Source organism: Trichinella spiralis, assembly GCF_000181795.1.
Source record: "Trichinella spiralis strain ISS 195 chromosome Unknown Scfld6, whole genome shotgun sequence".
Lineage (NCBI taxonomy): Eukaryota > Metazoa > Nematoda > Enoplea > Trichinellida > Trichinellidae > Trichinella > Trichinella spiralis.
In genome coordinates, this window is record NW_003526945.1 from 2,133,528 (window position 1) to 2,147,016 (window position 13,489).

Consider the following 13,489-nt stretch of genomic DNA (forward strand, 5'->3'; position numbering starts at 1 on the left):
TGCATTTATTTATCAAAGCAACATAAATTTTCTTTCTTTTACCAAAAAGAATCAAAAACAAAATTTACAATTTATACAATATCAAAACAAAATAAATTATAAAAAGAAATAAATAAAAAAAATAAAATTCAACGTTTTCTTTCTTTTATTTTTCAAAGTAGTATACAAACTATCAATCAATTTCAGAAAACAAAATTTCACATTTATCACGAGTTGTATAAAAAGCCATTTCGAATTGATGCAAAAGTGAAATTTGCTCTTTTTGCCTTGGTGGAAGAAAGCAGATGTTTACATTTGGATTCAAGTGACGTTGCGTTTGTCAAAATTGTTAACGATTTTTACTTTTTCCACTTTGATAGACAAACATCACAAAGTTTAACGATTGTCAACGGAAGTGATGGTTATATGGAAAACGTTTTTTTCGCTTCATAAAAAACACGCGTCCTTGATTATGCATTGTTGGAAACGGTTTTGAATCGAAATCAACGTGAATATAAATTTACAAATTGAATTACAATTTATAATTTGAAAAGAAAATAAAACTTTCAATGAGATATTTTCAAATTGGAAATTTTTTTCACACTTGGTTTTCATATATTTGTAACTCATTAAAAAATATATTTTAAACTGTATTTGTTACAATCGTCATTTTATACCTAATTGTCGGTTACGGTATATTTACAAAATTGTACATTGAAACAAATAGATATGAGTGAAATAATATTGAAAAAAAGTTTTTTTCATTTTAAAATATTAACAACAAACTATAATAATATCTTTACAAATAAATAACATTTTATTATAAAAAACCATAATATACAAAGTAACAAATGATGAGGAATAATAAAAAATCTGAATTTTTTGAACATAGCAAAATAATAAGTGTAAAACATTTTGCATTTTCTTCCTTCTTTGATTTTCACCGGTTCATTTTTATCAGCTAACATAAAATCATCAAACTAAAGCAGCACATATCCAGCCCACTGTTCCATTGTCAAAATCTTCGCTTTCGTTTTATATCTTTCTATGATAATCTTTGGGTTGTTGATTTAGCAATTTACCTGATTTGATGCATAATTAGGCGGCAATTTTTATCTCAGGTCGACTTTACTGTTAGCGGCAAATAGCTTACATGAATTGTTACTCTAGAGGCTAAAGTGACCATCATATTATATATTCTGGCCCGTCACAATGTTTTGACATTTGTTTTTCTTTCTTTCGTTTTCCGTTGCTAAAGTAATTTTTACTTCCTCATACTTTCAATGTCAATGTAAATTAAAAAACAGTAAAAGAGCTTTTTTTTACTTTGAAAAATGTTCATATCTGCATAAATAACTATTTGCTATAGCAGTGTTGTATGATTTGCTTCATTTTAACCCTTGGGTGGTGACGTGCATGATCCGACCGTTAGTGGTGACGTGGGGTCCTCTGGGCCCCAACTCGTGATTTCACATTTATTGATGTTGAATCAAATTTTTTCCGCTTTTTGCAGTCGTATTATATACTTTCTTATTTTTTCACTGCGCATTTGTTCTGGCAGACAGAACTTTTCACATAATTTAGATTGCAAATGTTTGATTCTACACTTGTTGGGCCTGGCCTTCCGGAATATATTTTATACGCTCTTGTTGGTACATTTCTGGATGGCTCTTGCTTACTCCATGAACAGACATGATCTCTTCCTATTAAATTGTGAATATCTTTGTTATTTATTAAATATAAATTATTCTTAATAATTGAAATTAAAAACTTTACATTAAAAATTCTAAATTTCAGGCATTTGCTAATTATGTTTTAAAAGTACAAGTTGCCGCAGTTATAAACTTTTTGGGGTGTTCATAGTTCAGATGAACGTAATTTTCATTATTATTTACTGTATGTTGTTTACTTCGAAATATTTTGTTATGGCATTGGCGCTCCGGTTAAAGGTTTTAAATTTTATTAAAAGTGAATTTGGCATTTTAATTGCTTCAAATTATCATAAAAATGTAAGCCATTAATTAATTTTTCGTTGTTTTACGTGGGTTAATATTTGATATAAAGAATAAATTTTGTTTCATTGGTTAAAATTTAGGTTTTGGATCATTATGAAAATCCAAGAAATGTAGGATCTTTGGATAAGTCAGATCCGACGGTCGGTACTGGTGTCGTTGGTGCACCAGCTTGTGGGGATGTAATGAAGCTGCAAATTAAAGTTGATGAAAATGGTCGTATAACGGACGCTAAGTTTAAAACGTTTGGTTGTTGTTCTGCGATAGCTAGTAGCAGTCTTGCGACAGAATGGATAAAAGGAAAATCTGTAATTACGTATAAATATATAAATAAAAATTGTTTGTTGAAAGCTTATAAATGATCCGTTTTAGGTTGAAGAAGCATTGCAAGTAAAGAATCATGAAATTGCAGCGGAGCTTCGTCTGCCTCCAGTCAAAATACATTGCTCTAGTTAGTTTCGTTTTACTTTATATTTTTTAACTTTATTTTTAATATGCAGTATTTATATTTTTAAATGGATGTGTCAAAACCGTTTATTTTGCAGTTTGTGTATTCATAATTCTTTTTCATTTTTTAGTCCTCGCAGAAGAAGCTATCAATGCCGCTTTGAATGATTACAGAAGTAAACAAAAGAAAGTCACTGGTGGTGGTGGTAGTGAATAATTGGGAAATGTTTTCTTAATTAAAATGAAGTCTTTCACCATTTTTTACTTTTGAAACATTTTTATAGTAATTCTCTCAATTTGTTAGAAGTAATCTATATCATTTGCTATTTCTGTAGAATATACGGATTGAATAGCAAATTTGAATTGTTTATTTAATAAATTTCACAAGTAAAATAAAAAAAGTCGCATCAGGTTTGCAGTTGATAAAAGCCGGGCACTGGCCTGAGGTAGATGGATCACGGGTGCGGCGGAGGCTTGTTGATCATAAATGGTGGGAATAGGTGTAGTTCTTTAAACGGTTCGTTTTCTTGAATTGCCTTCTTTTCTATTTTGTATGTCAAGTGACGATCCAACGGGCAGATTTCCATGTGGTCTTTCTGACTGATCACGATCATCACTTCTTAATTTGTCCACATTACATACATCCTTGCAGTCTTTTATATTCAATACAAAAATAAACATGCTTAATAACAAGGAACACGCGGCGTACATTCGGCACATACGTTTAGAAATCCCCCAATATTTTTTCTGTTTATCGGTATGTTTCAGTTTCTATGTCATGCCTTCAAAAACATGGGACAAACTAACGTAAATATTGTTTACAAGATGCAACTCAGAAAGATTTGCCATTATGCGAATAACGAACAAAAAAGAAGCATATTCAATGCAATCTCAAATGTCAACCCGCTCCCACGGCTTTTAATTAAATTTTTTTTTCCTTGTTCAAACTGATTAACTCGAAGCGGCTAGTTAGCAGGAACATCTGCCATTGTGAAAGTAACGAATAAAATAGAAAAGGAGAATATTAAAATCGAAAAAGTTGTTTAAAAATATATAAATAAATTGCACTGTCAATTGATTTATGTTTAATTTTAACTAAATCGCTTTCAAATACAAAACCTTGAAAGGAAAGTTACAAACTTAAAAAGTACTTTAATATCATGAAATAAAAGTATTTAATTGCAAAAAATTAAATTATTTAATTTTATATGTGATAATTAATTCTTAAAAATAATTTACAGCATCATTAAAAATTTTTGCAACACAATTTTCACTTTACGGATACGGTACTTCATAAGCATTGAATTATTGGAATTGAATATTTAAATCATTATTTATTATAATTTATAAAATAATTTTATTATGATTATAATTATAAGCGAATTTTATGAAGAATTTTAATTTAAAATTTGTAATTTAGCTTAGAAAAATTTTCTATTACGTTACAGTAAGAATGTAAATGTGCATTTTATAATACGGAAATTAATTAATAATAAAAAATAATTTATATACTATATTTTGTTATATTATTTTAGAAGTACTTTTCCGCTATAAACAATCATTTAAGTAACTAGAACCGGATGACCTAGTTTTGCAAACTTCGAATCGCATACCATATTACTGTAAGGATATTATTATACTCCAAGCGGGAAGGCTGCGGTCGGCTCTTTCGTTGCTCTGTTTTGCGTGGTCTTGTTAATTGTTCAGTTTTACTTTTGAGTTATAGTTAATGATTGTTATCTTAATGAAAATGATAACAATTGTTTCAAAGAGTGAAATGTTTTGGTATTAGATAACGTATAATGTTGATTTTTTAGTCTGGTGTGTCGTGCGTGGTTCGATCATACGCAATCAATTGGAATACATTCAGTGACTTTAATACCAGCAGAAAAAAAGCGAAATGAGCAAGGTAATGATGAACTTATTCGTATAAAAACCAGTACTAAATCTAGTAATACGCTTTCCTCGTTTATTAACTTGTTTTGTAAATACTTCCGCATATTGTCTTCTGGTCTGTAATTCATTTTTTAAGGCTAAGTCAATCGTTTTAAGGCAGCTTTTTAAATATAACATTTCTTTTTTCTTACTTTCGAATATGAATAATATAAAAGTTTTGTTTTTTCTTGAGTTGTCCATTGAATATTTTGTAACGTATTTTTATAACGAAGTGTACTTTATTTAATTGTTGACCATGTAAGTTAATTTATTATTATTATTTCAATTAAAAATTTAACATATTTATTTAAGAAATATATTTTTTGATAAAATGTGTAAATCTACCCGTATCTGTTGAGTCCTCCATTTTGAGAATAAATGTTGAAAGTAAAATGATAAAGACGTAAACCAATTTTTATCATAAATGATAAGGTTCGGTTGGGCTTTTCTTTCAGCTTGAAACTGTATAACTTTTTTGTTTACATCAAGCACATTTTGTTACTTTTGTTCATGTACCTTTCTAGACTGTTCTCAAAAATAGCACGTTAACTTTATGTTCGACAGCTATTAGCTAAGATAAGCTATCTTTGTGTACTTTTTAATGTTAAATGGTTACAGTAATTCTGTCTTATAGTTTGTCATTTAGTTAAATCTTAAGAGTTGTCACAAGTCAAATGGTTAAAAAGTGAAAAGTTGTTTAAAACATCACCAAGCCTAATTGAATGCATTACATTTGAGGTTTTCTGATGATAGATTCTGTTGGGGTTACCAGAATTTAAATTTTTGTGTTTTAGATGTTTGTCATTTTTATGTTTATTTAAAGTAATTGCTAAACTACTGGTTAAAAGTTAATAATTAAATGAGCAAAGAGAAAGTGGTAATTGTATTGTAAAATTTACATGTATTTTTAAAATTTAGTTGCGTAAATAAATTTTAAATTCTATAAATATTTTATAAGAGCAGTAAGTAACATGCTTTGGAAATATTTCCAAGTCCGCGAAAAAAATCTGCTTGGCCGATATCGATGTACATTCATCACCACACGATAAAAATTTACTTTTGTTTGATAATGTGTTTTGTCGTATTTTTTCAATTCACGATTTTAAAAGTATTATAAAAATGGTTTTCTTTCAGTTGTTTATTATTGTAACGTTAGTTTTATTAGTTTCGTGAATATTGCTACTACAGTAATTTTAGTGATGAGTTAGTATGAATTGTTTTTAATGTTTATTTCATCCCCCAAAAATTTATCGCCGCTTGTATAATCGTCATCTTGGCGCTTTGATTTTTATACATGAGTGTTGTTAAATTTAAATATTTTTAAAATGATAACTAACATTGAATATGAAAGTGTGACGTACACCACTATTTAAAATTATTTCTTTTTCAGAACAGCTTAGACCCTTTGTTTTTTCCAATTGGAAGCGAAGTAAGTGCTCGTTTTAAAGGTTCTTTCTGCCAGGCGATCGTGAAAGCAATCGTTCCTCACTTGTACTGCAAGGTTTGTGATGAATAACTTTTTAAAAAAAATATTTTTTACATTAATTATTAATTTAGACTTTTCAGTTTTACTTTTCATTGTACACTGTATGTTTTAAATAATTTTTTACTTTAGGAGCATAGTCATTTGATGTTTTTTTTTTATAAAGCGAAGAATAGATGTTCAAATGTATTTGCGCTTGATCATTATTAGATTCATACTATGCTTTGAGTTCATGGGATAAGATGATTTTCGTAGTGGATGTGCATTTAGACACGAACGCAGTGCGAACTTTGTTAAATAGTTTGCCACCAATTAGTGGACAAATAGCGTTTACTGATTTTTCAAACATTTCCGTTGTTTTTTGCTTAAATTAATTGGCGCCGACTTTTTATTCTGTTAGTTCCAGTATTATGCGCTTAGTTAAATTTACTGCATAAGTTTCATTGTTTGTTCCTCTGTTTTTTAATGAGTCTGTGTTTAGTGCTTGCAAATATTTTCGATTTTTCAATTATAGCTGCAACACGCTTGCATTTTGCACTTAAAATTTAAAGTAGAATTGAATGTACATTTGTACTTTACAATCAGACTTTTTTTATTTTAAGTTTTTTTAATTGATCGTTTTAATTTATATACTTTTAATTATAGAAAGTTTAGTAATATTTTTTGTTAATTTTTTTTGATCGTGTGCTGCGTTGTGTGTTTGTGATTTTTCTCCACTGTATTTTCATATATTTGAAAATTTTGTCAATATTAAATACGCTGACATTTGCATGAATTGAACAGTAGATTACGTTTTTGTGGTGGCAGATGAGCAGATCGTTTTGGTTGCTTGCTCAGCTTGAGGACGCATTTTGAAATCGATAAACGGCGCGTACTTTATTTTGTGATGTCACAAAGCGCTCTGACCAGGTTTTAACTGATTCGTTTTTTTTTCTTCGCGAATGTTTCGCGTTTGATAGTTAACGGTGAAATTGAATTTTTTTGCTGCGCAGAATAATTTAATTTTTTTTGCTTATGACGAAAGGGTAATTTGATGAAGAATGTAATAGTAAATGAAAGCGAAGTGATTGATTTTGGTTGATATTTTTTTTCTTTGAAAATTCAATCGAATTAAGCGAATTATTTTAAAATTATATTTGCTGCGGTTTTGAAATTACCAACTTATCTATGTATTTGTTTTAATTTTAGATTCAGTCAAACGGCACCTATTTTGAAGTAGAATTGAACAACGTCATTGGTGATGTGAAAGTGGGAAATCATGTGTGGTTCCGTAATCCATATAACGGAAATTACAATCGAGGTGTAATAAAAGTTGTTAAAGATAAGAGTGATTACACCGTTGGTAAGATTTTTTTTAGCATATTGTCAATACTGATTTCTGCTCCACAGTTGAATAGCGTGTGACAAATTTAGCGGCATGTCTAGTTTTTCGTTTTATCGAAACGGTCGAAATGAAGCATTGCAAAATTATTCTCACATCACTAGTGTAGTCGGTTTAGTTTGTCAAGGGCGATGGATGTGGATAATAAGTTTTTTTTTCATGCTACCATGTAATGCAGCGTGTGAAAGAAGCAACGGTGACTTCGAAATGAGCGATTTAATTTTAGTTTGATTCAAAATTTTCTAGTCGCAGACACAATATGAAAACTACTCGTGAGTTGTTTTATTATTGTAATGAAAAAACATTTTTAAACAATTTTCTCGAAAAATAATTTTTTCAAGTATGTAGAAAAATGATAGCCGAATTTTTTCAGATGAACTTACTTAAGTAGCAGTAATGGTTGCTAATCATACTGTAGAATGGTGCGGCTGCACAGTTGGCTTCTTTGCGCATAAGTTTGAGTAGAATTTGTGTTGTCGTTAGGCGAAAACGTGATGGTGTAGTTTGTTGGACAGATGTTCACAATTGTACAAGAGTTAATTATTTTAAAAAAATCCCTTTATGCGGGTGATTAGGCTTAAGACGATGGTAGTGGTAAACAAACGAACTGAAAGCAAACAAGTAACGCAGTTTTTCAATAGTTCTATCAGTGATGAGGAGGTTTTTTTTTCAACTTTCAATCGAAAATTGTCCACAGAAAGTTTACCCTAGTTGGTTAGGAACGGTTGGGGCGGTGATTTTGTTATTTTTGTCGTCGACGTTTTTTGAAAAAGCACGGGAGGTAAAAATCAGTTAGCGTTGTTTTGATTGGTCGACAGTTGTTGGACGTTTGACATTTGTTGAAGCTCGAATGTGCGAAACGGCGAGCATCAGCAAAGCAGAGCTGTGGCGGTTGTGCATTTTTCGTTCAACAGAGCCCGGGCGGACTACGCATTTTCCCCCTTCCATATTCTCATTCGCTATCTGTATATTGCTTATATTTAGATTTCGACGACGGTGACGAGCAGACTTTGCGTAGGCACCAGCTTTGCTTGAGAGCCAGCAGTTCACCCGCACCGATGGTAAGATTGTGTGATTTTTGTTGTATGTTTTGTAAATATTTTCAAAGATATGTTGTTGTTGTTGTTGTTACATTGACGTCATCTTTCAGAATTTTTTTAAATTTTGCTGTTTTTTGTGTTGAATTAGACAATTTTTCAAGTCAAGTTTATTTGTTTATTTATTTCTTCTTAAAAAAAATAATGTCCGCTTTATTATTTTTTTTCAAATTAACTTGCTTTGTGCTTTCAGGAATGTCAAGTGCGCAGTGATGCGGGCTCTAGCGGAGCTCGAGTGCTGCAGTTTGCAGCTTCAAGTGGCGGTGATTCCGGTGAGCTTGGATTCTGGAGTGGAATGATGATGATGATGATTCATTTCTTTTTTTTCATTGCTTTTTTAGGCACTAGCGCAACTTCGGATGTTTCAGCTCCGGTTGATGCGAATTTAGTGGTCGGAGCCGTGGTCATTGTACAGCGCAATTTGCCCGATCTGCAGCAGTTGATTGGTGAATCGGTCGATCTTACCAATCAGTGCTTTCCGGCGTTGGTGGTCACTCCGTCGGCGGCTCCGCATTTGCACTGTCAATCGACTACGGATCACGTCGTGCGAAGTTTTATAACAGGAGAATTGTGAGTATTATTAGGTTTGCATTTGCATTTGTCAATTCTATTTTGCTTTTACAGAAGTGTCGTGACTGCAAGTGAAGTTCGTAGTATCGATGAGTGGCACGGTCGTGAGATTGACAATTTTGTCTTACGTCGAGGTATTCAGTTCTGCTTTGCTTTGGTTGTTGGGTTTTGGTTTTTATTTTAGTTCATTTTCATTCAAGGTTTGGAGAACGCCAAGGTCTACCTTGAACAAGGCAAGCTTCCTTGCGGTTGGGACAAGGACGTGTTGCTAGCAGCCGGTACATCTGCGGTACGCGACGTCAGTGGTGAGCTGTCTGCCGGCGAGGATACGTCAAAGACGACTGAAAGCAGCGATGTTGATTCTGAAGACGAGACGAATGACGAGGATCGTGATCACTTTGTCGCTTGTTTGTACAAATTTATGGACGAGCGCAACACGCCGATCAACAAATGCCCTATGCTGGCCGGCAAGGATTTAGACTTGTACCATTTCTACAGAAAAGTGATGCGCGCCGGTGGATACACCCGTGTGAGCAATAAAAATCTTTGGAAAGTTATCACCGACAAGATGTCTCACAGTTTGGGTGTCAATTTGACGGTGAAATCGGTCCGAGTGGCTTACGAGAGGTGAGTTTGGCCGATTAGAAATAATATTCATTTCAAAACCATTGAAGAAGAAATTATTTCTGTGTGTGTGTTTTAGCTTTTTGCTGAGTTTTGAAAATTTTACGCGAAAACTTGGTTTTCCATTTAAACAGTACACGCCGGTGACACCCCGTAATGCTACGTCTCGTAACGAGAAGGTTCGACAGTTGTGTTTTTTCACCTCGTATCATATTTTTGTGCATATTTGTATGTGTGGTGGTTTATTTTTTAGGAGTGGATGCGCAGTAAAGCATTGGCTGAGAAAATTCAAGCCGGAGATTCGACCAGTGCTTCGCGTAAGAGAAAAAAGTACGCTGAAGGTGGTTCGGACGAAGCACATAAAGAAGAAAGTGGCCAAAAAACTGCCGGCGGCGACGGCGGCGACGGCGACGGCGGCAGCGGCACTGTTGCAGAACAGCAGCAGAAGAAGCCGTCTGGGGAGACGGTAGTTGTCAAAGTGGAAGCTCATCCGAGTGATTCAAAAAAGTTGCGTCTGGTGGTAACCGGTGACAAGCACAAAACTTTGTCGGTGGTCAAAGGGTTGGAGCCTAATGGTGGTGACAATGGTAATAAAGCAAAAGCAGCTGCTACTACAGTTGGTAGTGATGATGACGGTGGTTCGTCGAATGCGAAGAAACAATTGAAGCGTACTGGTGATTGTGATGATGGTGGTGTTGAAAGTGTTAAAAAGAAGTTGAAGCCGGCCGCCAAAGTTGGAAAAGGAAAAGAGATTATAAAGGGTGAAGCGCCTGCGGCAGCAGTTCCTGCTAAACGTGGGCAGACGACTGCCATCAGCAAGAGTTTGCGTAGCAAACACGTTGTTACTGCCGAGTCGACGTCGGTGGTGAGCGACAGGGTAAATCGAGCGCCACCGAAGCGTAGGGCAGTGAGCTCGAGCAGTGACATCCAAGATGGTTCTGCTGAGGGTGACCAGCCGACGAAACATTGCTCGGTCACGGTCGGTGCGTCCGGGACCGGGGCGACGATGGCGTCGGCCTCCTCTTTGGAAGAATTATCTAACACCAACGCTGAGGTGTTGTTGAAAGACAACAAGTTGGAATCGTCGTCGTCTGGGGCGGGTAAGATCTTGAATTTGGAAAAGCAAAATTCTGAAACGCTGGTTCAAGATGAACTGCAGCAATTGTTAAGTTCTGCTGCTAGTGCAGTTTCTACTGGTACAGAGCAAAATTTGGCAACTAACGGAACGTCGAAAACGAAAAGTGACACAGAAAATGCTGCACAGATTGTTGTCGATGAGGCGGTTATGGTTGAGAAAAAAGATCAGTCGACAGAACAGTTGATGGAAATGATGCCACCAGCAGCGGTTGTGGAAGAGGATAGGGTCGTGGCCGAAAGTGGTGACCACGAACAGGCGGTGGCTGATAAAGCAGAGGCTTTGGATGAAGACACTCAAAATAAAGGTAAGAAAAAAACGGAGAATATTCAAAAGAAAAAGCAAAAGAAAAAAAAGAAAAAGAAGGAAGCCAAAGGGAAGAAGAGTAAAAAGAAGGATAAAAAGGATGATGATGATGATGAGAATAAGAAGGAGGATGGTGGTGATGGTGTGAAAGTTGTGAAGAAGAGTAAAAAGACGCACAAAGTTGTGAAAAAGAAGGAAACTTCGAATGAAGGCAAGAAAGTGAAGGATAAATTGAAAAAAGCAGGCGACAAGACTGCCGAAGGCAAGAAGAAGGGCGGTGGCCGAAAGACGGCAAAGAAAGATGGGAAGGAAGACGGTGCCACGGGCGGCACTTCAGGCGAAGGGCAAAAAGCGAAAAGTAGTAAAGCAGCTAAGAAGAAAGATGTTATTAAGCCGGGCACCACGACCGGTGCCGCTGTGTCAAAAAAGAAGAAAAAGAAGACGCCGAAAAATGGCAATGGTGGTGGGGATGTTCAGGGTAGCAACAATGATGGCAACGATAATAATGACAAGCCAAAAAAGACCAAGAAAAAAGTAACGTTTGCGGATAGTCAGAAGGATGAGAAAAGTGATGTGAAGAAAAAGGGGGAAAAAAAGAAAAAGATTGCTGCTGCTGCTGCTGGGGCTAAGAAAAAAAGTGGGAAAAAATCGACAACAGCTAAAGTGAACAAGAAGAAGAAGAAATCTGCCGTTACTTCTTCTACTGCCGCAAGTAACACTTCGACAACAACAACAGCTGCACCAAGTGCGAATAGTAGCTCAAATGGTGGTGGTTCAACTACGAGTAATGATAATAACTCAGGCAAAACGAACAAAAATACCTCCTCCACCAATACGAGCACCAGCTCAGGTAATACAGGTAAAGCAGCGTCGGATGCAAGTGGCGCCAAAGGAACCGACGGCGCGACTGGGAAAACAGCTGCGAATGGTGGTGCTTCACCGGCTGTTGTAGTCGGTAATAAGAACGTGAAAAATGGGTGTGATAATAAGATTGTGAAGGCTGAGAACAAGAAAAATAAGAAGGAGAAGAAGAAGAAGGGCAAGAAAGTAGAAAATAAGAAAGGGAAAAAGGATCCCGGCAAACGAAACACGGAGCTAAAAAGAGTGACTGTAGTCAATTTTAAAACTGGTGAACTGGGTATGAAATCGTTGAAGAAAAAGTCCAAAAGAGGAGGAGGCAATAAAGGCAAAGGGAAAAAGAAACGAATTGTGCCAAAAAAACAGCCAAAGCCGTCCTCTCAGCCATCGAAAGGCCAACGCAAAACGACCAACGTTGTTGTTCCGCAGAAAAAGGAACGAAATAATCCATTTAAAATATTGCAAAAATTCATACCCGATGAACTGAAAATCGGTAAGAAAATGGTGTTTAGTTATCTTTTTTTTTGCTTAAAATTATGTAAATGTTATTTGTTTTATTATTTATTTTTTTATGTTTTGCAGAATTTCCATCCATGTATGGCGATATGGATTTTAAAGATGTTAGTTTGAATATGTTGGAAAAAGAAGTGGACAGTGCTGCTGAAAATCCACAATTCGATCCGACCAAAGTGTTTATTTTTGAAGAAGAAGGTAAGTCTATGATTATAATAATAATTATTAGTTAGTTAGTTTTTTGTTTTTTGAATTTGAATTTTGAAAATGATTTTTATTTCTTTCTTTCACTTTTCATTTTCCATTTCAACAGCGGTGGATATCGATTCGAGTGAACGAGTTGCTTGGTTGGAAAGTCAGATGCAATTGTTCAAGGCGAAATTTCGCGATGTTAACACGAAGATCAAGCAGGTTGAACGACTGCGTCGTCGAGCAGTGCGACTCTATCGCGCCAAAGACGTTCCCAGGCAAGTTCTTACAGTCGAGCAGTAGATTTTCAAATGAAATTTATTTTATATCATTTTGTTATATTTTTTAATCTCTGTTCATTATTTTTGTTCTAGTACTTCTGCTGGATCGTCCGAGATGGAAGTTTAATTTTCCCATTTCTCTATACTTATTATTATCGCCAAAAATCTGTATCTCCCAATTCAATTCGTTTATCTATCGATACGCATCAGTATGTGACTGGTGGCCCTTTTTTTTTCTCCTTCTCTGTCTTAATCTTCTTTACCACGTACTATTTGATGACATTTCGTCAGATAGTAGTCTATAATTTATCTGTTTACGGTTTTATCGTTCCGAAATTTATTGTTGCTTTTCTTTGCGTTTTGACTTAATATGTTTCAGGCAAATTTTGAGCACATTTTTTACATTTGCTTAGATTTCCTTTTACATACTTAAAAAACGAGGAACAAAGAAGGGGGCGACTCAAATGAAGAACGAAGTTACTGTTATTCGTCTTCTTAGTATAGCTATTGATAGCATCACTATTTTTATTATTGATTTGTCTAGTTTTTATATCTTTTTCTTTAGAACGAAGAAACTCCCCCGCTTTATACCTTTCCGACACTTCAGCAATCTTATTTTTTTTCCTTTTCAGCTTATTTCGAAATATTGTTACGATGCAAAACATCTTTTTAACTCATT

The 13,489-nt window shown here is 34.6% G+C and overlaps 2 protein-coding genes across 2 annotated transcripts; one reads left to right on the top strand and one right to left on the bottom strand.

Annotated features, from left to right (window-relative positions):
* Nucleotides 1-1,904: 1,904 nt before the first annotated feature.
* On the top strand, nucleotides 1,905-12,937 carry Tsp_08151 (iron-sulfur cluster assembly protein IscU). Its single transcript, XM_003373510.1, has 26 exons — nucleotides 1,905-1,928; nucleotides 2,075-2,299; nucleotides 2,364-2,442; nucleotides 2,570-2,647; nucleotides 2,841-2,914; nucleotides 3,207-3,245; nucleotides 3,859-3,893; nucleotides 4,256-4,389; nucleotides 4,686-4,760; nucleotides 5,032-5,111; nucleotides 5,764-5,874; nucleotides 5,989-5,995; nucleotides 6,067-6,212; nucleotides 7,045-7,198; nucleotides 7,347-7,462; nucleotides 7,656-7,772; nucleotides 8,083-8,298; nucleotides 8,528-8,606; nucleotides 8,676-8,904; nucleotides 8,959-9,038; nucleotides 9,105-9,531; nucleotides 9,608-9,707; nucleotides 9,782-12,320; nucleotides 12,410-12,538; nucleotides 12,654-12,828; nucleotides 12,904-12,937. Exons 1-26 carry the CDS (start codon nucleotides 1,905-1,907, stop codon nucleotides 12,935-12,937), a joined length of 5,502 nt encoding a protein of 1,833 aa, XP_003373558.1.
* Nucleotides 12,938-13,059: 122 nt separating this feature from the next.
* Tsp_08152a (conserved hypothetical protein) lies at nucleotides 13,060-13,109 on the bottom strand (the record flags this gene model as incomplete). Its single annotated transcript, XM_003373511.1, has 1 exon — nucleotides 13,060-13,109. A coding segment is annotated over one exon (50 nt), but the record flags the coding sequence as incomplete, so codon positions are not given.
* Between the last annotated feature and the right edge of the window lie 380 nt (nucleotides 13,110-13,489).